Genomic DNA, 27,033 nt, shown 5'->3' with positions numbered 1-27,033 from the left:
ATACAAAGTGATACGGGCCACATAATTCTTGGATATGTAGACAAATCTACATAATATTCACAAGAATAAATAAATATTTGAATCGTCTTTAGTAAATTAGAATGGCACTGTTTCTATTTTTACCAAATATGTTAGGATTTCATCAATGAAATACTAGCTTTTTTAATCAAAGCATACATTAATTAATTACATATGGAATTATCTCTAGCAGAGGAGAACAGTTTGGCAGTGTCTCTCTACCTTTACCAATTGCATTAGGAGTTTAGCGAATGAAATGTAATTATGATTTTGCTATACTTGAAATGCAAATCAAGGAAATGAACAAAGGAAAATCCAGTTGTTGTCATCCTGCTGCTGCATCAGAAGGCGTCTGGCATCACTGTCTCCTCATGCTAGTCTTCCTTAAAAAGAAGAATAAATAATTGATCAAAATCTATTGTTTCCCTGGAATGAATTTTGAAGGAAAATTGTCCACATCTACTGCAACCTAATCCTCCTGTTTGCCCTGCAATCCGATACTGCCATGTGCCGCTAAGGAGAACTGCAATTGAGCCTCAAGGCCTGGGCGTGGTTCTTGTCGTTTAATCTCTTCTTTTCTTTTCTCTTCCCTTTGCTGCTTCCTCCCTCCCCCACTCTCTCTCTCCGAGGCCCAGTGAGGTCAGCTCAGGAATATTGCTGCATTTCTCTGAGATACTCTGGCACAGCTTGGTACCTCGTGTGTGTATGCATTTTACCAGCCCAGCAGCAGACAAAGTGTTGGTGAGTAATGAGACTGCCTTACAGTAGAGCCATTGTTGGTGTTCGGGTTTTTTTTTTTTTTTTAGTAATGTTCAATACGATTAAAACTCAACACATTGTAAATCATCTAGGGTAACCCTGAGAAAACGCCCTCTTCCTTCTGCATCCTAAAATCGGGACAAAAGCCAGACGCACCAACAAGCTTTAATAAACACACTTGCCGTGTGTGCAGCACATTGAAACCTACTAGAATAAGAAGGACGTGATCTGTGCTGGGAGAGTGAACAAATTAAATGGAAGCCCCTTCTGAATTCCTGGCTGCTTCTGTCTCGGGGGATTTAGTTCCACACTGGCCGGTGAAAACTGTGAACCTCTCTCTGGTTTGCAGTTGGGGGTTGTTTGTTTTCTTTCTTCTTTTCCTTTCCTTTCCTTTCCTTTCTTTCTTTTTTTTTTCTCTCCGCCTTGGCAGCTGTTTCCAGCAGGAAAACCTGCAGAGACGCAACCGCGTACTGTCACCTCTTTTGACGCCACGTGATTTTGCCTCTAGCGAGCTGATTCTATTGCAGAGTTTGTGCAGAGGGGCTGGGGAATTCTTATTTGGAGATGGATTTTGGTTGCATTAAAAAGATTCTTTAATTTGTATAGAAGTTTGCCGGTGCTGGAATTTGGGACACGAGGGATTCAAGTTATATTCCTGGCAGATCTTTGCTGAGCTTGATGACTTTGCTGCAGTGAAACTTCAGGAAGAAATCCAGGTAGCGTGTAGGGTTATAGATTTGTTGGTTTAATTTTCAGCAACACCTAAAAGTCATAGTAATGAATAAGATACTTAAATCAAGTTGATTCCACCCGTTTTCAGCGTCTCTATATGCAGTTTTTGATTGCAAGAAAAAAGAGGCTTTTTCAATAAGAGAATTCTGGAAAAGAGCAGCTTAAAATTCTGTTTGTAATAGGCAACAGAAATGTAAAGGAACATTTCATAAATTGTTTTTATAAATTAATAGAGTATAGCCCCTGGCCCCACTTCTGGCAATTAATATATTGGTACTTTCTGCCCAATTATGTACGCCTGAACATGAATTTTCAATACTTTAACTAAAATCATTATTGCAGACGTCAATGCATGTAACTAATCAGTGCATCCCTGGCAATAAGCAGTGTCATAGTTTAGAGTATGTTCCAGAGTTATCTAATTGGTACAGAATATAGAATGACCTTGCCAAATTCAGGTTTCTCTCTTTACTGTTTAATGCTTCAGCTAATTTTAGATCATTCGAAATTTACTGGGATCCCTAAGGTTTTTACTTTTGCATAAATTATCACTATAAATAAAAGTTGAATAAAGGCTATTAATCACAGTGATCATTTTCAGATTATACTAAGAAACATCTTTATAAGGTTGCACCCAATAAATATCCTTTTTTATAATCGATTGTGACCATGGAAACGATCACTTTGCTAATATAGAAAAAAGTTGCCAACTGAGCGTAATTTGGTAACCACAGTAACAGTCAGCCCTGGAGTAGTCTAAATGTGTTCTCTGTTTCCTAGCCTTTTAAATATAAAGATGGGTAAAATTGGCCAGAGAGAGACTTCTCAAAATTAATAAATGTAATAATCACTAAGAAATCGGAGGGAAAAGTAAACTTTCACATATGAATCTTAAGAACTAGTGTTATAGCGCCTCCGGACAACAAACTAATTACAAATCTGGGTTCAGAGGTTAATTTAGTAATATTAATAACAATCACCCACACCATTGTTTAGGGCGGGGCTAGTAACGACTCCTCTGTTTAGGTGGTCTAAAGCCCTTCATACAGCTGGGAGAGTCCCTGTTAGGGCGAAAGGAACTTCTGGTTTTTATTTTCACGTGTGCAACCCCAAGAGCATAAAATACTCCCTTCCCCTCCCCTCTTGCCAATGTCCTTTTTGACAGCTTGGTGAGTCCTTTCTAGCACGATAGAGATACATTAGCATCTCTAGCTGATACACACCGAACAACGTTGGCCAGGGTGAACAAAGCAAGTAGGAGGTGTACGAGCCAAGTGCCACTTGCCATTCCGTACTGAATGAAACGACGAGTTGTGACATCAGCAGAAAAAAATGTCCCCTAGACTGACATAAAGGAGCCAGGGTCTGATCTCAGCTACACCGGAGTTACTCAAATGATTTCAACAGAGTTACTCCGAATTTACAGGGGTGTAAAGGAGACCAGACTTTGGCTGGCCATCCCAGACGGCGATGTCTGCAAAGCACACCAATTTTTAACTGGCTGGGGACTGAAATCAGGTGCCGGGGTTTACAGCTGTGTGGAGTTGGTTGGAACAAAGCGCTCTGGCCTCCAGGCGTCTTCCCTCTCCAGCAGCAACGCGGCTCCTAACTAACAGCTTGGAGAGAGCGGGCGGCATCAACATAAAGCCTGCGGGCAGAGCCCCCTCCCTAGCGCTGGGGCTGGGCACGTGCTGCCCCGCGGGGCTCCGTGCCTGGGTTTCCTTGTAGCAAGCCCGGCTGCGGGTGTGCCGCGCTCACTCCGGTGCGAGCGCTGAGCCTGTGCGCCTCTCTCTGCGCCCCCCCGCCCCCGACCCCTTCTCTGTGCTGCTCTTTCCCCAGCTCCCAGGGAGGAGGCGGAGGAGGATGCCCCGGCTGCCGGCCGCCAGCGAGGCTCCCCGGCGCTAGCAAGCAGCGATGAACCAGCCGCCTGCCGGGGGCGCTGCGGCTGCTTCCGAGCCTCGCCAGCATCCGGAGGGCAGCAGCAGAAAGCAGCAGCAGCAGCGAGCGTCCTCTCCGGCGGGCCCCCGGGACAGCCGCCCCGCCGCCGCCGCCGCCCCCCCGCGAGCCGCCGCCGCCTCCAAAGGCAGCGGGGCGCGGCCGCCGCCGGGGCAGAGAGGCGGCCGGGGCCGGGCGGACAGGCCGCCGCCCGCGCTGCTGCGGGGCGCGGCGCTGCCGGGAGCTGTCCAGCCCGCGGCTGGTGCTGAAGCGCAGCCGCACGCGGCGGGGGCCGCCGCAGCCTCCCGCGCGCCGGAGCCGCCGCCCCCCGCCACGGAGCCAGCCGGCGAGGAGCCGCCGCCCGCGGGAGGAGGAGGAGGGGCAGGAGGAGCGGGCGAGCGGGAGGGGGCAGCCGCGCTGCAGCCGCCGCCCAGGAGCTGGAGGGGCAAAGCGGGGCGGGCTCCGCAGCGGGGAGGCGGGGAGGCGGCCCCGGCCCCTCCATCTTCCTGTGGCGCAGGCAAGGGCCGGGCGGCGGGCGGCGGCGGGTGCTGGCGGGAGGGATGCCTGCAGACTGAGCTCATCCAGTTCCACCTGCGGCGGGGGCTGGCGGCCGCGGCCCAGATGCAAACCAAGGGCGGCAACCCGGTCCCCGGCGGCGGCGGCGCCCCGGCCGAGGCGCCCCTGGCCTCCGCCCCCTCGCCCATGGCGGCGGCCGGGCTCGAGGCGCTGCAGCAGGGCGCTGGGGGCGGCGGGAGCCCGAGCCCGCCGCAGCAAGAGGAGCTGCAGGAGGAGATGGAGAGGCTGCGGGAGGAGAACGAGACCCTCAAGGTGAGTGGGGGATGGGAGAGAGTCTCCCCCCCCCCCCCCGCTTTATTCCCCTAGGGAGGTGGAGAAGGATGGCTACAAGGGTGTGAACCCTTCCTCCAGGCAGGTGGGGGTGGAAAGGGGCAATGCCTGGGTTCTCCATCCCCTGCCCCCAAGATGGGGGCCCAGCACATGGCACCCACCCCCGGCCGAGGTAGAGGGTGGGGCTGGGAAGATTCCTCTGGGGAGATTTGTGAGCTGAGCTGGAAAGGGGCAAGGCCTGTCACCCACACCCTTCCTGGGGAGTGATGGGGGGAGTAGAAGAGGAGAGAGCGGGTTAGCCAACCCCTTCTGCTGCTCCACATCTGTGGGTGGGCAGAATGCTGCACAGCAGATACAAAGCATCGTGGGCTAGATCTCTGCTTATTTCCTATTTCTTCTGCTAGCTCACGAGAGGGAGGATTTATAATAATATCGGGATAATACTATACAAGGGCAATAATGTGTTTTAGTTCATAGTATCTCTTTTACTGCCCTCTGTTTCTCCCATTTGTCTTATTTTTTAATGGGCATGGAGGGAGAAGACCTGTTTTCCAGCTCCATTTTAGCCACATTTCCCTATGTTTTATTTGTGTATCTCTGATATTTATTTTCTTGGTCCATCCGTTTGTGTTCTCCTCCTGTGCCTGACTGGGTGTCAGAATGAGATAGATGAGTTGAGGACTGAGATGGATGAGATGAGGGACAGTTTCTTCGAGGAGGATGCTTGTCAGCTGCAGGAAATGCGTCATGAACTGGAGAGAGCCAACAAGAATTGCCGAATCCTACAGTACCGGCTCCGCAAGGCTGAGCGCAAGAGGCTCCGCTATGCACAGACTGGGGAGATTGATGGAGAGCTCCTGCGCAGCATGGAGCAGGATCTCAAGGTACAGAAGCACCTAGTCTCAGTGTGTGGGTGGGTGGTTGAAGAAGGAGAGAACTGAGTGCTGAGACAAAATGGTGCTTCCATATCCTCTCTGACTCAGATATGCTGCTCCATACCAGTTTGAAGCACACATCTTCTAGACCATGCAAGAAGCACAGGGTACAGCAGGCCAGACTTACCCTTTGGTTTGGGGGGCAGAATTTTATGGGCCATGTTTTGGGCTTCAGATTCATCTTTCATTCAGTCTTTACTCAAGCCAATTCTTGTTGAAGTCAGTGGGAGTCTGAGTAATTTCCCTGAGTGATTACACTCTGACCTTTTTAGGTCATTACAAACAAACAGCTTACACCCTATGGGCCAGCTTTTGTAACCCAATTGAATAGTCCCATTGACTCCAGTGGGACCACTATAGTATTTAATCAGGCTTCAGTGAGACTATTTGTATGAGTAAGTTATTCATAGGGTGAAATCATGCCTCCACTGAAGTCAATGGAAAAACTCCCATTGACTTTAGTGGGAGCCAGGATTTCAGCCATCGATCTTAAGGCCAGAAGGGACCATTACCATCATCTAATCTGACTTCCTGCATAATACAAGCCATAGAGTTTCACCAAGGGATTCCTGCCTCAAGTCCATAACTTCTGGCTGAGCTACAGCAAATCTTTTAGAAAGAAAACCAATCACTTCGAGTGATGGAGGATCCACTGGTTTCATAGGCAAGGTGTTCCAGTGATTAATTGCCCTCATTGTTAAATATTCATTGGGCCAAATTTGTGCCTTATTTCTAGTCTGTTGTGTTTTATTTCTAATCTGAATTTGTCTAGCTTTAGTTTCTATTCACCACATCTTGTTATGCCTTTAACTGCTGAATTATATACCTCTATTGTTAGAAATCTTGTCACTGTACTTATCAACTCTGATTAAATCACCTGTTAACCTTCTCTTTAATAAACTAAATACATGCTTTAATCACTGTAAGGCAGGTTTTCCAGAACTCAAATAATTCTTGTAGCTCTTTTCTGAATCCTTTTCAATGTGTCAACATCCTTTTAAAAGTGTGGACACCGGAACTGGACACAGTATTCCAATAGTGATCTTGGTAATGCCATATACAATGATTAAAACATCTTATTTCTACTTCAACTTAATATTCCCCTGCGTATACATTCAAGGATCACAGTTGCTGTCTTAGCCACTGCATTGCGCAGCAAGCTTATGTTCAGCTGATTATCACCATGCCCCCGAAGTCCTGTTCTCAGTTACTTCTTTCTAAAATACAGTTCCTCATCGTACAAAGTTGGCTTATAGTCTAGTTTCCTAGATATTTGATTTTTCCTTTAGCTATATTAAAATGCATGTTGGTCAAGTGAGCATAGCTTACCATGTGATCCAGATTGCTCCATAGAACTGACCTGCCCTTATCATTATTTGCCATTCCACCAGTTTTTGTGTCATCTACAAACTTAACCAGCAATTGATTTTATGCTTTCTTCAAGATGCGTGATAAATACATAAAATAGCACAGGGACAAAAACAGATCCCTGTTGGATCCCACTAGAAATGACCCCACTGGATGATGATTTTTAATCAGAATATCTTGCATGACTACATCAAAAACCTTACAGAGGTCTAAATACATTATGTCAATATAGGTACCGTACCTTTGTCAGCCAAATAGGTAATCTTGTCAAAATAGGATATGAAATGCTATTCAGTCTCAGGGTTGCAGAATCTAGGCCATATATCTGACTTTCCTGCTATGCCAGGGCTTGGAAGGAGGGTAACAGATGCTATCTGTGGAATCCCTATGTTGGAGAACTACCCAACTGATCAACTAAGCACAAAAGGGGGGGAAAGGAGGTCAGGATCTAATCCTCTGATTTAATGTGATTTTCACCCTATCCTGCAGTCCCTTAGCCTAGGATCTGCTCGGAATTCAGCAAAGATGGCCCCCCTCCCCCGCCAAGGTGTGCGTGCAGGGTGTGTGTGTAAGAGGTGGGGCGTAGGGATAGGGAAGTCATTGAATTAATGCTGCAGCCTATTGTATCAGTACTTTACACACAGTTGTGTTTCCTGTCATAAAAGAGTGAGGCACTAGCTGCGACTCTTTTTTGATAAAATTCTTCTGCATTGCTTTCTATGCAATATTTTTTTCTTTAGAGGTCTGTGTTTGGGTGTACGTGAAATATAAAAGAGTATTAAAAACATGCAATAAATATTGTATTGGCCATAAAAAGCGAGAACTCTGAGCTCAGACTTAGGTAATGCAAACACCAACGAAGGATTAACTGTGTCTTCAAATTTTAAAGAAACTAACACGTCACATATTTCAAAATGATTGTATCGAAGTCATCGTAGCTGTTGTTGTTTACCTAAATATTTGATATATGTGTTATTACCATTTTAAAAGTGCCATAAAGTTATAATATAATGTTCTGAATGGCATAATTGTCATTTACATAAGTGAAAAAAGGGATTGGGTCCTGGTACATTTCCTTAAACCAGGGGTTGGCAAACTTTTTGGCCCGAGGGCCATATCGGGGTTGTGAAATGAAATGGAGGGACCAGTAAATAAGGCTGTGCCTCCCTAAACAGCCTGGCCCCTGGCCCCTATCCGCCCCCTCCCACTTCCCGCCCCTGACTGCCCCCCTCAGAATCCCCGGCCCATCCAACCTCCCCTGGTCCTTGTCCCCTGACTGTCCCCTCCCGGGACCCCCCGCCCCTAACCACCCCCCCTGGGACTCCACACCCTACCCAACCTCCCCTGGTCCTTGTCCCCTGACCGCCCCCTCCCGGGACCCCCCCGCCCCAACCACCCCCCTGGGACCCCACACCCTATCCAACCCCCCCCGCTCCCTGTCCCCTGACTGCCCCCCCGGGACCCCTGTCCCTAACTGCCCCCCCAAGACCCTACCCCCTGTCCAACCCTCCCCGCTCCCTATCCCCCCCGACCCCCCGGGACCCCACCCCCTATCCAACCCACCCCCATTCCCTGTCTCCTGACTGCCCTCCCCCAAACCTCTGCCCCATCCAACCACCCCCTGTTCCCTGACTGCTCCCCGGGGCCTCCTGCCCCTTATCCAACCCGCTCTCTCCTCCGCCCCCTTACCCTTACCATGCTGCTCAGAGTGGCAGGACAGGCTTATTTGAAAGCCTGGGAGGTGGGCGGGCACAAGCCCCGTTGCCCGCATGGCGGTGTTGCTGCCAGGGGGGCAGGACACAGCGAGGGGGGGAGGGGTCAGGGGTGAGCCTCCCTGGCTGGGAGCTCAGGGGCTGGGCAGGACGGTCCCGCGGGCCAGATGTGGCCTGCGGGCCGTAGTTTGCTCACCCCTGCCTTAAACCCTCCTCCTGTGTCTATGCATTTCAAAATTGAAAACAAAAACCATGAATGCTTCTATGCACTTTAAAAACATACTGAATTTTAGTGTTAGACACAGGTGTCTGGTCACAAAATCTAAGGCTTATCTTATTTTAAAATTAAAATAATTAGCAATAATAAGGACCAGATTGTGACCAACCTTGCATGCCTAAACGGGGGGAGGAAGTGAGGAGCTGTCCCCTCATTTGTGCTTCATATGGCTGGAGAGGGTAGACCTTGCTGTTAGTCAGTGCTTCCATGGACATTAACGTCTGAAAGGGACATGGCAGGGTGCATTAGGAAAGGGAGCGGTCAGTGAAGGAGTTGGGTGGACTGTCAATGCAGCATTCGGTCCCTTTCAAGTACAGTTTCCAAGGATGGTGGAGTTACTGCTTCATTGTGCACACCCGGGAGTCCAGAGATGGAGTATTTGTTTAGGGCCTAATCCAATTCCCACTGAAGTCAAAGGAAAGAATCTTCTTTCCTAACTTTAATGAAAGTTAGGCTGAGTTCCTAGGTAGTCAGAATCCCACTGGTTGACTCTGGCTTCTGCACATCTCTTCCATGCCCCTTCTACTGAAAAAAGTCAGAAGTGACCATTCAGACAGTACTGCAGAAATACATACTTTTCATGTATTTAATTATTTATTTTTGCAAACACCCTTTCTTTTAGGTTGCAAAAGATGTCTCAGTAAGACTTCATCATGAGTTAGAAAATGTGGAAGAAAAACGAGCTACAACAGAAGATGAAAATGAAAAGCTAAGACAGCAGCTTATAGAAGTTGAGATTACTAAACAGGCTCTACAGAATGAACTGGAAAAAGTGAAGGAGGTTTGTGTTATTTACTGGTGATACTTCAAAATATGGGAACTGTTTTTAATCCAACCTGAAGTTTTGAAATTACCATTTCTGAAATAACTAATATTCCATATATCCATTGCAGTTATGGGAGTTCTGAGGGTGCAGAATTTAAGGTGGCAAATGGTCAGGTTGAATAGCTTGATTATTAAGAAGTTGTAAACATATTGGAGAAATTAAATGGGCTGTTAATATCATTTCACAGACATACATAACCAAACTGTTGTTTTGTTTTTTTCTGAAGCTGTGGGATTGTGGAGCTGTCATAGCTAAGCCGTGGGGCTCTGAGACATTCTGCCTATGCAAGGCAGATGCATGAAGAATGCTATGGGGAGTTTTAGTGTAAATGTGCTGAATCGTGTCCTGCACACCTGCTTTTGTAAGCTGGAGTATGTGCTCCCGCAGCAACTGCTGTCAGATGCTAGCAGGCATGCAGAGGAGCTAGGTCCTGGCCATGTTCCCATCCTAGCTACATTCCCTTCGAGTTTTGGAATGCTAATGAGTGCACTAGCTGTTCTTTCAGCCTAGTGCTCAATGAAATGTTAGGGCTGTATTGTACGTTACTGGTTCACATGTGCTAGGCTGAAGAAAATGCTCTTTATCCTCTTCCCCAGCCCCCAGGTTCAAGAGCACCCAGATTTTTCCTAAGAAAATAAACAGAAAAGTCTGCAACAGCAATACATAGCATAGCAGATTGAAAAGTAACAAAGCAAGCATTAACAAGAAAAAGTGTGTGGATTAAAAATGAATATTCCTAACAGATTTAAGGAATGACTCACCATTTCAGTATATCCATTCTGGCTGCCATTTTAGTGAGACTTCCCAACAGAAATTCCAGTTGCTAGTCTGATCTTGTTAGAGACTGAAGAAATGTATTTAAATTGCTAAGAAAGGCAGGAGATTTTCAACGTTGTAGGGTAAGTTCTATTATTTTTAGAATTTGTTTTGTTTAATTTAACAATAGTTTCATGTACACAATACCTATGTTCTCTTTGCAGGTGTTGAGACTCACACTTGTCAATAGAGGATAAAGTGGTGTCCATTGCCACACCCCCACAAACTACCTTCCATTGCTTTTCCAGCTAGTAACTGGTTTGCCAAGAACATGAAAATCAGAGCCTGCTCCATCTTCCATGCTTGAGACTCTCTTCCTCTTCTGGTTTTGTTCTGGTCTTCACTGTAAAACACCACTGCTCTCAGCTACCACACCTATCTGCTGTATGAGACTGTGGTGCTTCTCTAGTTACCCGTAGTACTTGTTGCTAGACTCAGCCTTGCTCCAAACCTTCCCCAGTTTCAGTCCATTCAGACTCCCTGGGTTGCTGTTCAGGGTTCAGTCCTACTTCTGATTCTTTTGCCCCAGTCCAGTGCTGAAGGTTATGCCATGGTTGGCTTCTACCTCACAACCTGCTTCCTCTTGGTCTTCGAATTAAGATCAAATGTGGTATCAGTTTAATATCTCATACGTCATCTATTAGGGATCTACATCTTGTACATATAGGGGAATGAACTTGATAATAGGCCTTTGTCATCATCAGCTTCTATGATCTCCTCCTGGATCTATTCTATATACACTTCTATCCCATACCACTGAACCATGGATTTGCTCCTCATATCTTCCACTTCTCCCTGTATCTTGAGTATCTGTCACTTCCCTTCTCTGGTCCAGCAAGAAGGTTCCTTGGAACTCTAGGATGAAGGAGAAAGCCAAGATGGATTAGAGGTTGGTGCTATTCTCCTTGGTAATAGCTTCAGGAGGTCAGAGCTCACTGATGATACCTGTTATCACAGAATGGGGACACTGGGTCAGAGAGGAGAAATGGGGCACCCTTTGGAGACTGGGCACCAGAAATCAGGGCCCTGGGTACAGACACGGGTCATGAGAGGCAAAGTTGTATCTCTGTACTGAGTTGGATTGGAGAGCTGCACCCTAAGGATGGGGTAGGTGAATATTATCAGGCTGGAGCAGAAAAGTCGGGAGAGAGACTTGTACCTCAATATCAGGCTGCTGACGCTCATCCATGTGGAGCAGGAGCCTGGAGTAGAGGATGCTGACCTTGGCTAGGATTTTCAGAACAGGATTGGGGATAGAGAAGGATGGTTGAGGAGAAGCAGTTCAGAGAGAGGAGAGGGATATTGAAGAAAAGGCTAATATTATGCATGTTGCAAGCCTTTTGCCAGTTGGAAGAGCAGTGGAGGAAGCTAGTACTGATTTCCTGAGTACTGATTTCCTGTCTTGTGTTGCTTGAAGTTGAAGTTCAGCATCTGTGAAGAAACTATGGAAGTAAAGTTAACATGAAACCACCATTAGAACCACCCAAATAATTCTGAAGTAGAATAGAATTTATCTACACCAGATTTCTATGTCTGCTGCCTCTCATACCTTCAGATGCTGATCTACATTTCTCGTGTCTTCAGTGACATCATCAGACTGCCACAATGGTGGCTTCCTATTTTCTTGTGAATTGAATCATAGAATCATAAAATATCAGGGTTGGAAGGGACCTCAGGAGGTCATCTAGTCCAACCCCCTGCTCAAAGCAGGACCAATCCCCAAATTTTGCCCCAGATCCCTAAATGGCCCCCTCAAGGATTGAACTCGCAGCCCTGGGTTTAGCAGGCCGAATTATTTCTCTTTGGAACTCTAGTTCCACAGTTACTCTTGATTTACAACAGAGCAACTGTGATCTGAATGTGTCTCAGTAATTTGAATATCTCTTATATTGCATGTCATCAAATTTGCTGGAAAAATGTGAAATCCTAAATTCATGTGTTGGAAAAGTAATGAGCCTCTCTGTTCTTTAAAATGCATTGAAGTGTAACTTCTGTTGGGAGTTTGCTCTTTTTCTATGACAAACAGTGTGGAGATAGCAGAGATAGGCCAAATGATACACAAGAAAGTGTGGAAACCTTTCATGCTATTTAGCATGCCTCAGCTCACCAAGCAGAGAGTGATCAGAGCCAAACGTTTCATAGTAAAGATGCCACGCCTTTAAGGCTGCTATTAAAGAAGATGGGTTGGCCATATTGCAAGCAGGGGGCATTAAAGGTACATGGGTTGTGCATAGATTGATCCAGACACTGGTCACTTTTACACACATACAGACAAGCACATGTATGTGTGCACACACATACACTTACACACTTAGTATCAGATTCCTCTCTGCATTTGGAACTGTTGAAAATTGAAGGAACCATGGTGTGTTGCCTGATGAGTGGAAATTAATGTTGCTCATGACCGCAACAGCTTGCAGTTAGTTTGACATCAGAATTTAGGGAGCTGTTTTGGGGTAGCATGTGATAGAACTGTGTTTTCCACGGACTGCTCCCACCTGCAGTCTGATAATGCCCTATATAATGCACCCTGCAGATTCTTTGCTTAGCAACCTTACCACTGCATATCTCCAGATGGAAGCAGGCCAGTTAAGCTGCAGTGCACAATGCAGATTTTTCATGTGCACGGTGGGGCTTCAGCCTTTCTTTGTAGCAAATTACTACTAATTGCTTATATCTGTGCCCCATTATTAATAATTATCATTAATAGTAACATTTTTATTGCAGGGAGCATAAGATGCTAGATATACAGGTTCTGTAATTCATTTGGGTTCTGTAGCATATTTATTAGATTTTTTAAGAAATTCAGTTCATTAGATATGCAACTTAATATTAAATATATATTAGAGGTAGAGCAGTTATCAAAGTCAGCAAATATATTACTATTTAAAGCTGACAAAGGCATAAATAATAATGAGTAATTAATTACTTAGGGCTACATTTTGTGTAGCCTTTATGTAGTTTCTCAGAGGTGTAGTAGATAGTAAGGATTCCCCCATCTTGTACATCCATATTAGTGCCAAATTCAATTGCAGCCAGGCACCTGGCTGTATAGGTGCTGTGCCCTAGATGCTTCCTGTTGGGAGAAGTAGAGTAGGTATGGAGTAGGCTGGTGGCTGGGGGAGAATGCTAAACCCCATAAATGGGTTTCAGAAATCCCTTCTCCAGTGCAAAGGTGAAGCCCTGGGAGGCATTGTGCCTTTCTGAGAAGGAGTGGTCCACCTGTGGATGATCTTTTATTACGCACTGCATGAAAACAGAGTCTAGAGGCCATGTAGTTTGGTGGGTAGGGCACTGGACTGGGAGTCAGGAAAGCAGGCTTCTCTTCCTGGCTTCGACACTGACCTTCTGGGTAAGGTTAGGCAAGTCACTTCACCTCTCTGTTTTCCCTCCAACCCGTGGTCTATTTAGGTGACAAAGTCTTTGGGATGGAGATTATTTCTTACTATGTGTTTGTACAGTGCCTAATACAATAGGGCCCTGGTCAAAGCTGAAACCTTTAGATGCTAATGTAATAGAAATAGTATTAAATTAGCCCATGATATTTAGCACTTCATATGTCTGAATATGTTAATTCATGTAAATATTAACTTATTAATGGAAATAATTATGGGTGAAATGGGATTACTCCATTCACATATTTGTACTATACGTGTTTCTGGTAAGGATGTCTGTAGTTACAGTTGCTTAACGTTTCCGGTTATAAGATCTTGTTTTCAGTTGCTTATAGTTGTGTCCAACTTTAATGGCTAGTGCTGACATTTTCCACACTGAGGGTCTTAATCAGGCTGAATGTTGTTGTTAAAAATTTCATGAAAATGGTTCATCTGTTTCTAAGAATGAAATTAAGGAAAAATATATTTTGCTATGTTAAAAAAAATGTCCTACAACTGTTTAATTGACAAGGTCTAGCGCCTCCCTGCTTTGGAACAAGGACTTGAAATGTGGCTGGGGATGTGCCTTTGCCATCCCCTTGGAAATACATCCAAATTTGGCCGAGGTATAGGCCACTGAAAAATTTCAGCTCACACATGCTCATTAAAGATTTGTTAGACTTTGGTAACTAAATTCTCAGATGTTTCCATTCACAGTGAGTATGCTCCAATCCCTCACAGATCCTCTGTGTCAACCGGATTGTGCATACGTCATCCCTATAGAGTGACTGAATGTGGTCCAGCCCAGGGTTCTAGGGCTGAGCAGAACTTTCCCTGCAATTATTCCTCTTGGCTGCTGGGGCTACTGTGGCACCAGAACTAGGAGCAGAGAGAGATTGTCTCTACTGTGCTTTCAGTGTCTCTTCCCCCCCAGCCTGCCAGTGTGGAGGAGAAGATGGAACAGCCTAACTGGAATGCAGAGAGGTGAGGAGCTTGGAAAGGTGGGGACTGAGACAGGGAAATGGTGAGGCGGATTCAGACAGGAACAGGCTGATCAAGTTCTAGTCTCCATGCCCAGCAGCCCTAGTCTCCCCTTTGGCATTCTGCATCTGAGTCCCATCCCCCTCCCCCTAGTCTCTCCCCAGTCACACCCAATCTCCTTGACAGACAGTATCTGTCTGTCCTCCACAACTCCTTGTCCACAGTCTCCTTGCCCAATCAGTTCCAGATGTCCGCTCCTGACTCCTCATCTGATCTACATCTCTCCTGTCTCCCAGTCCCCAGTTGTCTTCCTCTGCCCCTGTTCCTCTCAGTCCTTGTTCTGCTTCCCCTGCTGGGCTGGCTCCAAGTCTCCCTCCCTGGACTCCTCATCCAGTCTGTCTCCCTGGCTTCTTGTCCCAGTCTCCACCCTCCTTGCCTCTTTGGAACCGGTTCCTTTGCCCAGCCAGTCGCAGTTCTACCCCTGCACCTGGGGTCTTTTTCAGATTCACCTCCCTTGCTCCCATTTCCTCCTCCTGGTCCCTAGTCTCAGGCCCCCCCGTTCCCTGCAGCTCCTAGTCTGAACTCAGTGTTCTCCGCCCCCCCCCCCCCAGCTGGCTCCCAGTCTCCTCTGCTCCCTATTTATTTCACTAACACCCAATCCCAGCTTCCCCTTCCCTCAGTGCACAGTCTCCTTGCTTAGTCAATACCAGTCTCCCCGTCTGTCTCCCAACCTCCCCTGTCCTGGGTTCCAGTCCCAGGCTCCTTGCCCAACACGTCCCAGTGTCCATCCTGGCTCCCAGTCCCTATCCTTCTTCCAACTCCCTGTCACAGTTTCTTTTCCCTGTCTTTGCCACCAAGTCCCATTCTCACTAGGCTCCTTTTCCCAGTCTACTCCCTTCCCTCCTACCCACTCCAGCTCTTGTTCCCTCTGCATTCAAGTCAGGTGGCTTTTTCCCCCTGCTGTCTGTGTGCCAACAGGCAAGAGTCACTGAGAGCACAGGGGAGAAATGTTCCCTGTTCTCAGTTCCAGTGCCCAGCTTTGATCTGGACCAGGCTTTGTCCCTGTAACCATGCTGTGGGGATGGCTTATGTACAAGCTGGTCAGCATTAGGAGCTATGAGGGGATGCTCAGCACACATGGAATCTTCAGAGATTTTAGGTTTCAGAGTAGCAGCCGTGTTAGTCTGTATTCGCAAAAAGAAAAGGAGGACTTGTGGCACCTTAGAGACTAACCAATTTATTTGAGCAAAGCTTTCGTGAGCTGCAGCTACAGCTCACTTCATCGGATGCATCCTTGCAATATTTCAAATCATTGCTCCCAAGCATAAGTTCATGGAGGATAGGTCTATCAGTGGCTATTAGCCAGGATGGACAGGGATGGTGTCCCAAGCCTCTGTTTGCCAGAAGCTGGGAATGAGCGACAGGGAATGGATCACTTGACGATTACGTGTTCTGTTCGTTCTCTCTCGGGTACCTGGCACTGGCCACTGTCGGAAGACAGGATACTGGGCTAGATGGACCTTTGGTGTGACCCAGTATAGCCGTTCTTATGTTCTTATGAGTGTGCTGGATCTTCTCAAAGAAAAGGTTGCCAGAATTCTTTTATATTGGCAAAACAATGTATTTTTCCTAGCCTCATTATCAGAAATGGCTGAACCATTTCGGCTGAAACTTTCAAAAAAAAAAAAAAATTCAGCCTAAAGCACACCACACAGCATGGAAAACTTCAGCATAAACAGTTTGTTTAGCAAAGATATAAGCAACTGAAAACATCAGGCCTCTTGTGACCATGCAGTGGGCAGTGTAATTGGTGGAGTGCAGGGCTTATGAGAGGGGGGAGAAAAGAGGACAATTGTATTAGGGTCCTGAGCTCAGGGGGGCCCCTGACACATCTCTAACTGGGGTGAAATGGGAGTAGGTCCCCAGCAAACAATTTTTTCTCAATGGGTCTGGGTGGAGCTGATGTGGAGAATTTTGTAATCTGCTCTGTGGTTACATTCATTTTATTTTGTTTTAGAACTGTACTTCTCACAGTTGTCTTTGGGAATACAGTCAATTTTTATAAGCTGACCAGTTTATGTGGGGATATGTTTAATTGTGTAAATTCTAACAGCTTTAGGTCTGGTTCTGCCACCTTTGTTCATACTGAGTAGTATTTTTAACACTGCAGTTAGTCCCATTGAAATGAACAGTGTGTGCATAGTAGTGGTACTGTTTAATGTGAGTCAAGCTGGCAGACTTGAACCAATAGTAAACACCTGTTAACTAAATACAACAGACCACACCCCAAACAATAAACATTATGGGTTAGATTATCCCCTTGTTTGGCCTACCTGGATTTTGGGTCTAAGTCTTTTGGGGAGTGCAGCCTCCACTCTCTAGCTAAAAGAACAGGAGTACTTGTGGCACCTTAGAGACTAACAAATTTATTAGAGCATAAGCTTTCATAAGCATACAGCCCACTTCATCAGATGCATAGAATGGAACATATAGTAAGATATATATATACACAGATAAGTTTGAAGTTACCATACAAACTGTGAGAGGCTAATTAATTAAGATGAGCTATTATCAGCAGGAGAAAAAAACTTTTGGAGTGATAATCAAGATGGCCCATTTAGACAGTTGACAAGAAAGTGTGAGGATACTTAACTTAAGGAAATAGATTCAATATGTGTAATGACCCAGCCACTCCCAGTCTCTGTTCAAACCCAAGTTAATGGTATCTAGTTTGCATATTAATTCAAGCTCAGCAGTTTCTCACTGGAGTCTGTTTTAGAAGCTTTTCTTTTGCAAAATTGCCACCCTTAAATCTTTTACTGAGTGGCCAGAGAGGTTGAAGTGTTCTCCTACCGGTTTTTGAATGTTATGATTCCTGACGTCAGATTTGTGTCCATTTATTCTTTTGTGTAGAGACTGTCCAGTTTGGCCAATGTACATGGCAGAGGGGCATTGCTGGCAAATGATGGCATGTATATTACATTGGTAGATGTGCAGGTGAACGAGCCCCTGCTGGCGTGGCTAATGTGATTAGGTCCTATGATGGTGTCACTTGAATAAATATGTGGACAGAATTGGCATTGGGCTTTGTTGCAAGGATAGGTTCCTGGGTTAGTGTTTTTGTTGTGTGGTGTGCGGTTGCTGGTGAGTATTTGCTTCAGGTTGGGAGGCTGTCTGTAAGTGAGGACTGGGCTGTCTGTAAGTGAGGACTGGTCTGTCTCCCAAGATCTGTGAGAGTGAGGGATCATTTTTCAGGATAGGTTGTAAATCTTTGATGATGCGCTGGAGAGGTTTTAGTTGGGAGCTGAAGGTGATGGCTAGTGGCGTTCTGTTATTTTCTTTGTTGGGCCTGTCATGTAGTAGGTGACTTCTGGGTACTCTTCTGGCTCTGTCAATCTGTTTTTTCACTTCAGCAGGTGGGTATTGTAGTTGTAAGAATGCTTGATAGAGATCTTGTAGGTGTTTGTCTCTGAGAGATTGGAGCAAATGCGGTTGTATCTTAGAGCTTGGCTGTAGATCATGGATCGTGTGGTGTGTCGTGGATGGAAGCTGGAGGCATGTAGGTAACTATACTGATCAGTAGGTTTCCGGTATAGGGTGGTGGTTATGTGACCATCGCTTATTAGCACAGTAGTGTCCAGGAAATAGACTGCTTGTGTGGAATGGTCTAGGCCGAGGTTGATGGTGGGATGGAAATTGTTGAAATCATAGTGGAATTCCTCAAGGGCTTCTTTTCCATGGGTCGAGATGATGAAGATGTCATCAGTGTAGCGCAAGTAGAGTAAGGGTGTTAGGGGATGAGAGCTGAGGAAGCGTTGTTCTAAGTCAGCCATAAAAATGTTGACATACTGTGGGGCCATGCGGGTACCCATAGCAGGGCCGCTGATTTGAAGGTATATATTGTCTCCAAATGTGAAGTAGTTATGGGTGAGGACAAAGTCACAAAGTTCAGCCACCAGGTTTGCTGTGACTTCATCGGGGATACTGTTCCTGACGGCTTGTAGTCCAACTTTGTGTGGAATGTTGGTGTAGAGGGCTTCTACATCCATAGTGGCCAGGAGGGTGTTTTCTGGAAGATCACCGATGGGTTGTAGTTTCCTGAGGAAGTATGTGGTGTCTCAAAGATAGCTGGGAGTGCTCTAGCTGTTTACTACCCTGCAAGCAGGTGGGCAGGGAAGGGGAAAAGAGGGGCAGGAAATGGATGGGGCCTTAGCCCTGCTCCTCTACTCACTAGCTAGAGTAGTTGGCCAGGCCCATTTTGGAAGAAGTAAGCTGCACCCTTTCTGGAGTTCTAATAACTTACTTGTTCCTGGCACAAGATGGCAGCAGGGGAGGATTTGTGATTCTTTCAATCACAGTTTCTTCCTGGGTCTGCTCCAGGGACAGAGGGCTCAGTCTATCTCTATTACAAAACATCTACCAATGATATCCCTACCTAGAGGATTTCAGTTATCAGAGCTCTCAGTCTGTTGCCTTTCGTGAAAGCTTAATTAAAAATCATAATTAAGATATTTTATTTCCAAAAGGTTTGAGAAGCAAAATTAAATCTAGGTTTTATTTAGCAAAATATTTCCAAAATACTCCCCAAACCTGGTGTTCTGTAAGCACTGTATATACAGACTGACAGACCACCCCCCAACTCCCACTGAAGTCCACTGGAGTCCCATATGTTCAGGGCTTACATGACTGGCCTCCCAAATATTTTTCTTTTAAAACAAATGCTGAATATGGATGTTGCTCAAAGTCTGTGGGTGTGATTCTGACACCCTTGGTCACCGTAACTAATACCTTACTCTGTGAATATTCCCAATGATTTCACTGGGATCTAGGTTATCAGAATTTGGCTCCATGTAGGTGCTTTAAAGATGAGGAAACTGTGGTGTTGAAAAACAAGGTAATCTCCACAACAACATATATTGTAGCTGTTCCCTTTAAGTCTTTTGAAAAGGGTGTTAATGATGTGTCACAAGCAGAAAAAAAAAGTTTGAGAAGTATATACCAGTGTGATGCAAACTGAGTTTATCCAAGTGGAAACTGAACAGCCTGATGGCCATTGAAAATATGGGCTCCAAACCACTGGAATATTTTTTTCAGGCTCAAAATGTGTCTTCCTACAAGGAGATTTTCATCAGAAAAAAGTCTTAACAGGACCTTTTCAGGGTGACAGTGCTGCCCAAGTGCTGCTTGGTGTACCGTCATCAAATTGTCCCCAAGTTTACAAGGAATTTATATTAGCAGTTTTGCCTGTTTATCAGAAAATAATACAAATTGGCAAATATAATGAAGATAATATAAGTATGATACCTTTAAAACTGAGGGAAATGGTATACTTTAAAAGTAATTCTATCATCACCTATGATCACCAGAATAAAATTGCCCCAGTGCATTGCCTTATTAAAAGCTGCTAGCTGTTTGAACTTGAAGACATAGTAATACTGTACTGGCTTGACTTTCTTTCCTTCCTAATGCCAGCATAATGTTGTTCTGAGTTTCTTTTTTTCTTTACTTGATATGGGCAGCCCCAACGTTCCATGTGTGGTGGTGGTGGTGGTGATTTATTTATTTATTTATTTATTTATTTATTTTATGATAGTGCAGAGAAGTCTCAGCTGAGTTCAGGGCCTCTTTATATTAGGCAATGTACAAAAGAAAGAGACAATACCTGTCCCACAGAGCTTACAATCAAAATAGATAAAACAGACAAAGAGTGAAAAAAGGAAGTATTATTATCCCCATTTTACAGATGGGGAACTGAGGCACAGAGAGAGTAAGTGATTTGCACAGAGTCACTGTGAAAATATGTAGCAAAACAAGGCACTGAACACATATGTCCTGCATCCCAATTCAGTTCATTAAGCATAAGAGCAACTTTCCTTTGAACCACTGTTCTCATCACTAGAGTTCTGATGTCCACGAGAATATTTGACTCAGTGATGAATTTTATTGACCCGAATGAGGTGGCAGAGGAGTAAATCTAATCCATTTCCTTTGTGCAGGAGTAGGGTCAGCAAAACTGGTATACACAGCTGTTTATATGGATCATGAACGGTGCAGTGGTCTTTAGTGCAGCTGGACCCTGAGCATTGAGGACTTCAAAGATTAAGACAAGGGGCTTTGAAATGACCCCTGAAGTTAAGTGGGAGCCAGTGAAGGATGAGGAGCATTGGTGTCATGTGTTTTCAGTAGTTTTTCCTACTAACGAGCTGGTCTTCTGTTTTCAGCACAAGTTGGAGCTGTCATGTTGCCACTACCTTTAGGTCCAGGTACTGTGAGTCACAGTAGTCGAGTGTGGAGGCAATGAATGCATGCATGCATCTCTGTTGGTAGGGCCTCCTCTTAAAGGAAGGATATGATTTCCTAGAAATTTGGAGGAAAAAGAGAATAATTTATACTATGGTTGCCACTTGAATATCAAGTAGTGATATCCAGTATTAGTGATGACTCCATTAAAGCCCTGAGGCACTGTACTAGCCCAGCAAACAGAGGAAAATATATCTAGCTCCTTAAAGCTATAAAAATATATCTAGCTCCCCATTCCCACCAGCATCACTGCAGTCTTGCTTGGCTTCAGTTTGAACCAACTACCATGTGATAATCTCTTTTAGGCTTTGTGATAGCTTGTGACAGTGCTGAGCACATCTCCCCATAAGGAGCTATAGAGCTATATAGGAGTCTCAGTTGCCCTTCTTGGATCCATTGGGGATCAGTTTTCAAACTTTCACTCCCAGTTCCATATATGGGCACTCACATTTTAGTCTTCTAGTTGCCAACTTGACTGTTCAAATGAGAAATTTGGTGGTTTAACTTAAAAGCCAAGGTCAGAAAATGGGGCTACCCAGTTTAGCTAGTTCTACACCAGTTGTGTTACCTTTCTCATAGCTCATCATCTGATTTGAGTGATTTTTTCTCTGCTTAACTCTCCTCAGATAATATGACCTGAATTTTTTATCTCATCCCTGTTATCATTGTCATTTTTTTGTCATATTGATTGATTCAGTTTATTACATACCTTTGTAGCCATTCTCTATGGGATTACGTAGTACCATCTCAAAGAACATTTCTTTGGCACATTTCTATAGAACTGGTCTAGATCCTCAAAGAAACAACACAGAGAGGGCCAGATCCATCTTCTTCCCCATATGACACAAAGGGGCAGAGGGCTACTGTAAGAAGGTAGCCAGGGATTCCCTTGACATAAAGGGGAATCTCTGGGTGTCATACATTACACCATGGCTCCTCCCCACCAACACCAAGCACAGTGGTGTGTTGAGGGCCTGATGATAGGGTGATCAGCTGTCCTGATTTTATAGGAACAGTCCCAATATTTGGGGCTTTGTTTTATATAGGCACCTATTACCCCCCACACCCTGTCCCGATTTTTCACACTTGCTGTCTGGTCATTCTGTCTGATGGGAGCATAATAGAAGTGGAGACAGAGCATTTACCTTGCCTATTTAGACTGTAAACTCTTCACAAAGGGACCTTCTTTTTGTCATATGTCTGTATAGGGTGGGAACTCTAGGCACTACTACAGTCTAAATAATATTAGTAATAATCGTCCAGTGATTCTGAGCCAATGGAGCAGGCCCTGTATGGATTCCAGGGCACTCACTGGAGGATTATAGTTCCTTTAAAAATGTTTTGGTAATCTGAAAAAGCTAAATTTGCACCAGTGTAATTTAATTTTTTTTCAAATTATCAAAAATTGCTCATCAACACAAAGACATTCTTTTACAGAATGAGTACACATTTCAAAATAGACTTTGTTTTACTGAAAATCTCTTCAAGGCCATGAAAAATAATAGTTAAAAACTGTTTACCCCTCAGCGCGCTGCGATCAGCTCACTCCCTCAATGCCTCCTGGCCCCTGAAGAAAAGCCTGGGAAAATAGATAGGGTTTGCAACCTGCTGCTGACAGTTGAAAAACTCAAGCTCTGTCAGATCAAAGGAGGAGTTGTCATGGCTTTCATGTCATTTATTATATCCATGGCCACTGCTGTCTTTAGGACTTCTTTCTCCTGGTCTCAAGTTTAACTCTTCAGTGAAAGCATATTGTTAGGCCAGATTCTCCAGTGCTGCTAGTAAGCATAGAATGGCACAGAACAAGGGGCTAATTAATGAGGTGGCTCAGGTCGCAAGTAAGAAGCCTTGAAGCTCCCTTTGTTTTGCACATGGAATTTGTCAGTGTATTTTTCCTGAGTGGGGTTTGGGAGTGTCAAAGCTACCAGCATTGCTAGTCGTATTCCTGCAAAGCACCATAATGCTAGGTTGCTTGCCATTGCCCAATGCTGGAAAATAGGATATACTGTTATAGAGGTAAGCTTTGTCCTGTGTTTCAGCAGTATCCTGCTAACAGTGCCAGGAATAAGAAGCATATTGCAATACAGATGTGTGCTGTGAGGCATGTCTTGGTCCTTTTGGGATTATGTCTGTGCAATTTCAAATGCAAAATCAGGTGAAAGAAAATGGCAGGACCTCATTCTGTAATGCAGATGAGCAGTAGGCAGCTAATCCAAGTTCTGACCATTCCTATATAAAGGAATTATGATGTTAACTGTATAACGGATCAACAACTTGCTCATTTGTAACTTCCTCAAAATGACCCTTTTTAAGGTTGCTAACCTCCATTAGTAAGTTACACAATGCTTGCAAAATGAGGTAAGCTGATTGAACCTAACATAGCTGTACATACTCGTTCTCAATAAGCTATAGCCGAATGACACAGAACACTAGTGACCTATGGTGGAAGGTGCTAATCTAGCAAGGGTCTCTGCCTTTATGATCACAGTTTGAGTCTTTGGCTGGTGCAGAAATCGTAGTCCTTTCTTTTGTAGTTGCTGAAAAAAAAATCTCCCTTTCAAAGGTGAGTTAACACAGTTCATAGATTCTATTGCACACAACTGATAATGTAATTTGCATTCATTTCCAATGCACTCAATAAAAACAAGAGTTTGTGAAGTATGATAAGGACATTGGTTATAATATTGGGGCTCTTTAGTTGGGATGTACTCTGTGGTCCACAACGTCAATGACGCATTTTGCACCTGTCAGAGAATAGGCCTCTGTTCTGGAGGGGGAGAAGGTTATATCTGTTAGACAGATATACTGCAGAGGTCATTGTGGACACATTATCCAAGCCAACCTTCATCACAGCCGACATGTAGAGGCGGGTAGAAGTTGGTACCATTCTACCACTATGCCATTTTTCCTAATGCACTGAGCTTTTTGTAATGTGATCTGCAACCACAGTAACTGTTTTGTGTGAAGTAGATATTTATGTGTGAATAATGTGCTAAGAATTAAAAATCAGCTTAAGCAAATATCTTATATGTAGGCTGACTGACTGACTGTCTTTCTTTCTTGAGGTGCAAGAGAGAATGGATAATACATGTGTCAATGGTGAATACTGCAAGCAAAACAGCTTCTCTGGTTATGCTGTAGTGTAATATTGCATATAAGTAATTATACAGAATTGTGCATACACCTCTATACACCTCTACATATAAGATATTTGCTTAAGCTGATTTTTAATTCTTAGCACATTATTCACACATAAATAGCTACTTCACACAAAACAGTTACTGTGGTTGCAGATCAGATTACAAAAAGCTCCGTGCATTAGGAAAAATGGCATAATGGTAGAATGGTACCAACTTCTACCCGCCTCTACATGTTGGCTGTGATGAAGGTTGGCTTGGATAATGTGTCCACAATGACCTCTGCAGTATCTCTGTAGTGATTCTGCATTCATTACTAGCATGATACCTGTACTTTCTAAGCAATTCGCCATTCACTTCTGATTTTATTTGTAAACTGACTGCAGAACTACATGGACAGGGCACTTTTCTTCTTTTAAGGCATTGTGACTGAGTATATGCCGTTGAATTATGTATTTGTAGTGTATGTCATTGAACATTACATAGAGCCACTGGGGGTATGTCTACCCAGCAAAGAAAAACCCGTGGCTTGCCAGTGCCAGCTAACTTGTGCTCACGGGGATCAGGCTGCATGATTGTTTCATTGCTGTGTAGAACTTTGGGCTGGAGCCGGAACTCTGGGACCCTCCCATCCTGCAGAATGCCAGGCTCCAGCCCAAGGCCAGAAGTCTACACAATGATGAAACAACCCTGCAGCCGAAGCCCCGTGAGCCGGAGTCAGCTGACAAGGGCCAGACGTGGATTTTTCCTTGCTGTGTAGAAATACATCATGGGTAGTACAGCACAGCTGTGGTGTATGCAATACGTTCACTATGCTCAGTGATTGGTCAGACCTCTCCACTGAATTCAATGGAATCAACACTAGTTGGGGGTATGAAGCTGCAGGCAGGATTTCTGGTGTTTGTTCATTGCCAGCTGGAGGCTTGTTTTCCACTTGTCACAGTATTCACTGCCTCAATAGCCAGAAAACTCTGACATTTTCAGTGTCTTAGCAGATCCAGGTCCTTGTAATGTTCTGTAATCAGAGTGCCAAACACTGCAGCCATGGTTAAGAAGTAACAAAGTAAGTGTAGCCTATTGGACCAATTTTTTAAAAATAAATAAGTCTTTATTTCCGCGGAGATTCTTTTATATATTATGTGAAAAATTTCCCATTAGTAGTGATGGCAGCACACATGGAGGTATGTTAGAGAAACCTGTGGATAACCTTTTCATATTGCCTTATTTGATCATAATTGTATCATTTTATTAATGAATTTAGCTACTTTGACATTAAACCCAGTTTAGAATGATAAGTACATGTTATGGATGCTTGTTTAGGTCGTAGAGGAGTGCTTGCATTTAGACGATATTCGCTGTGCACCTGCTCCCATCACCTGCTCATCAGCAGGTTTACCAGGTGCCCTATTACATGTGGCTCTTCCTAATTCCACATTATAGCAGTGTACTGTATATAGACTTAGTCTGTACCATATGTCTGCCTTTGCATGCATTGTATCACTCTAAGGCAGATCACCAGTAATGTGGAGAGAGAGATTTTGATGATCTGCTTTTTCAGTGATCTTTGTGGTAATAGGTGAGAAGCCAGATGATTGCTTAGGTTATCTAGGTTAACAGTGCATTACCAGTGATCAAGATCTACACTGAGCTGCCTATTGTCAAAATGAGCTTTTCACATTCATAGCTAGGGGAGCCCTTTACATGGTATCTTAGATTATCCTTAAGGCTGCTGAAAGTACCACTGCTAATATGCATCTGTTTTGCACCAGGCAGGGAGGTGAGGATCAGTGTGACATCTTTTTGCACCTGACAGTACTTCATTTTCCTGTACCCATGCCCCCTGAACTCACTGTGCCAGAAGCTGCCAACCTCTGTTTTCCACTGCAATGACTTTATTGGCTAGTGGTAGGATTACACTGATGCAGCAGGACAAACTGCCTACTGTGCTCTGGAGAGTCTGACGCACTGTCTTGATGAGCTTAAACATGTGGGGGAAATTGCACATTACAAAACCAGCTTGTTTTATTCCCTTTTGTTATATGATGGAAAACATTCCTAGCTTATTTGCAAAGCTGTTAGTTTTTCCAAATCAGTTCCCCCAAAAGCAAACAGGACAGCAGAGAAGACAGCAAGAAAAAGAAAAGGCCAGCCCCTCCTTAAGATCAGGCAACATGTGGGTGGTGATTGTTGTCAATTCAGGAGAGAGATGGCTCTTTCCATAGGCAAGCAGTGTCCCCTTGTGGCCCCTCTGTCGCAGTGCGGAAGGTTGAATCAAGAGGTGAGGCCCAATTCTTTCCAATTCCCACATGATAAGGAGTTCCCCTCTGTCTAGCTGTCAGGTCCAGCAGGGACAGGATCTGGTGAGCAGGCAAGGGTTTATATCCAGGCCTATCTAGGAGGTGCTGTTAGGCCTAATAAGTACTGTGGCTTGAAGTTCAACAGACTATGCCTTCATTAGACTCCCAACTTGGAACAGAAAATAAAGAGAAGCAAATAAAGGGAGCAAACAAAACTGATGAAAAGCCCCTCCTTCAAAGTCTCTCTCTATATTTCATATTTTTTCAGTTTGTGGAAAATTATCTAGATCCAATTGCCAGCATTGGAGGATTCAGCTCTACTGGCCTGCAGAGGTCTGCAGACAACTGGAAGATCTATCTACAAATCTGCCTGATCTTCTATTGGTCTTGAACATGGTGGATCTCAGGCAGTTCCACTCGTGTGTGCTTGCTGTAGGAAGCCATTAACACAGCTTCCCAGGGCTTCTTCTTTCCTATTATTAGTTATTTATTAATGTACGTATAATTTTATTTATTATTTTATTACGTATGTATTTGCGTCATGATAGCGTCCAAAGGCCCCAAGGTGAGCTGAGGCCTCTTAGTGCTGTACAAATATAGTGCAGATGGTTCTTTTTGAGTCGATGCAAGGTCGGTGGATCTATAACTACACAAATTCACCAACCAACCACCTTGTGTAGTTTTGACAAAGAAGCACTGTGCATCTCTGAGGCTGTATTC

At 44.7% G+C, this 27,033-nt stretch overlaps 2 protein-coding genes across 3 annotated transcripts in view; both read left to right on the top strand.

The window, feature by feature from the left end:
• Positions 1 to 3,361: 3,361 nt before the first annotated feature.
• On the top strand, positions 3,362 to 4,086 carry LOC141984511 (uncharacterized; the record flags this gene model as incomplete). Its single annotated transcript, XM_074947594.1, has 1 exon — positions 3,362 to 4,086. A coding segment is annotated over exon 1 (663 nt), but the record flags the coding sequence as incomplete, so codon positions are not given.
• A 47-nt stretch (positions 4,087 to 4,133) lies between these two features.
• The window catches only part of LOC141984891 (microtubule cross-linking factor 3-like), a 68,682-nt gene continuing 45,782 nt past the window's right edge, over positions 4,134 to 27,033 (top strand). For both annotated transcript variants that reach the window (XM_074948395.1, XM_074948394.1), the window contains exons 1-3: positions 4,134 to 4,272; positions 4,950 to 5,174; positions 9,205 to 9,363. In XM_074948395.1, the coding sequence (XP_074804496.1) occupies positions 4,147 to 4,272; positions 4,950 to 5,174; positions 9,205 to 9,363 (510 nt within the window). In that variant the 5' untranslated portion in view covers positions 4,134 to 4,146. The remainder of the gene's footprint in view (positions 4,273 to 4,949; positions 5,175 to 9,204; positions 9,364 to 27,033) is intronic.

Source organism: Natator depressus, chromosome 3 (assembly GCF_965152275.1).
Source record: "Natator depressus isolate rNatDep1 chromosome 3, rNatDep2.hap1, whole genome shotgun sequence".
Lineage (NCBI taxonomy): Eukaryota > Metazoa > Chordata > Testudines > Cheloniidae > Natator > Natator depressus.
The sequence above is the reverse complement of the archived record's forward strand: the minus strand, read 5'-3'. Positions and strand labels throughout refer to the sequence as shown.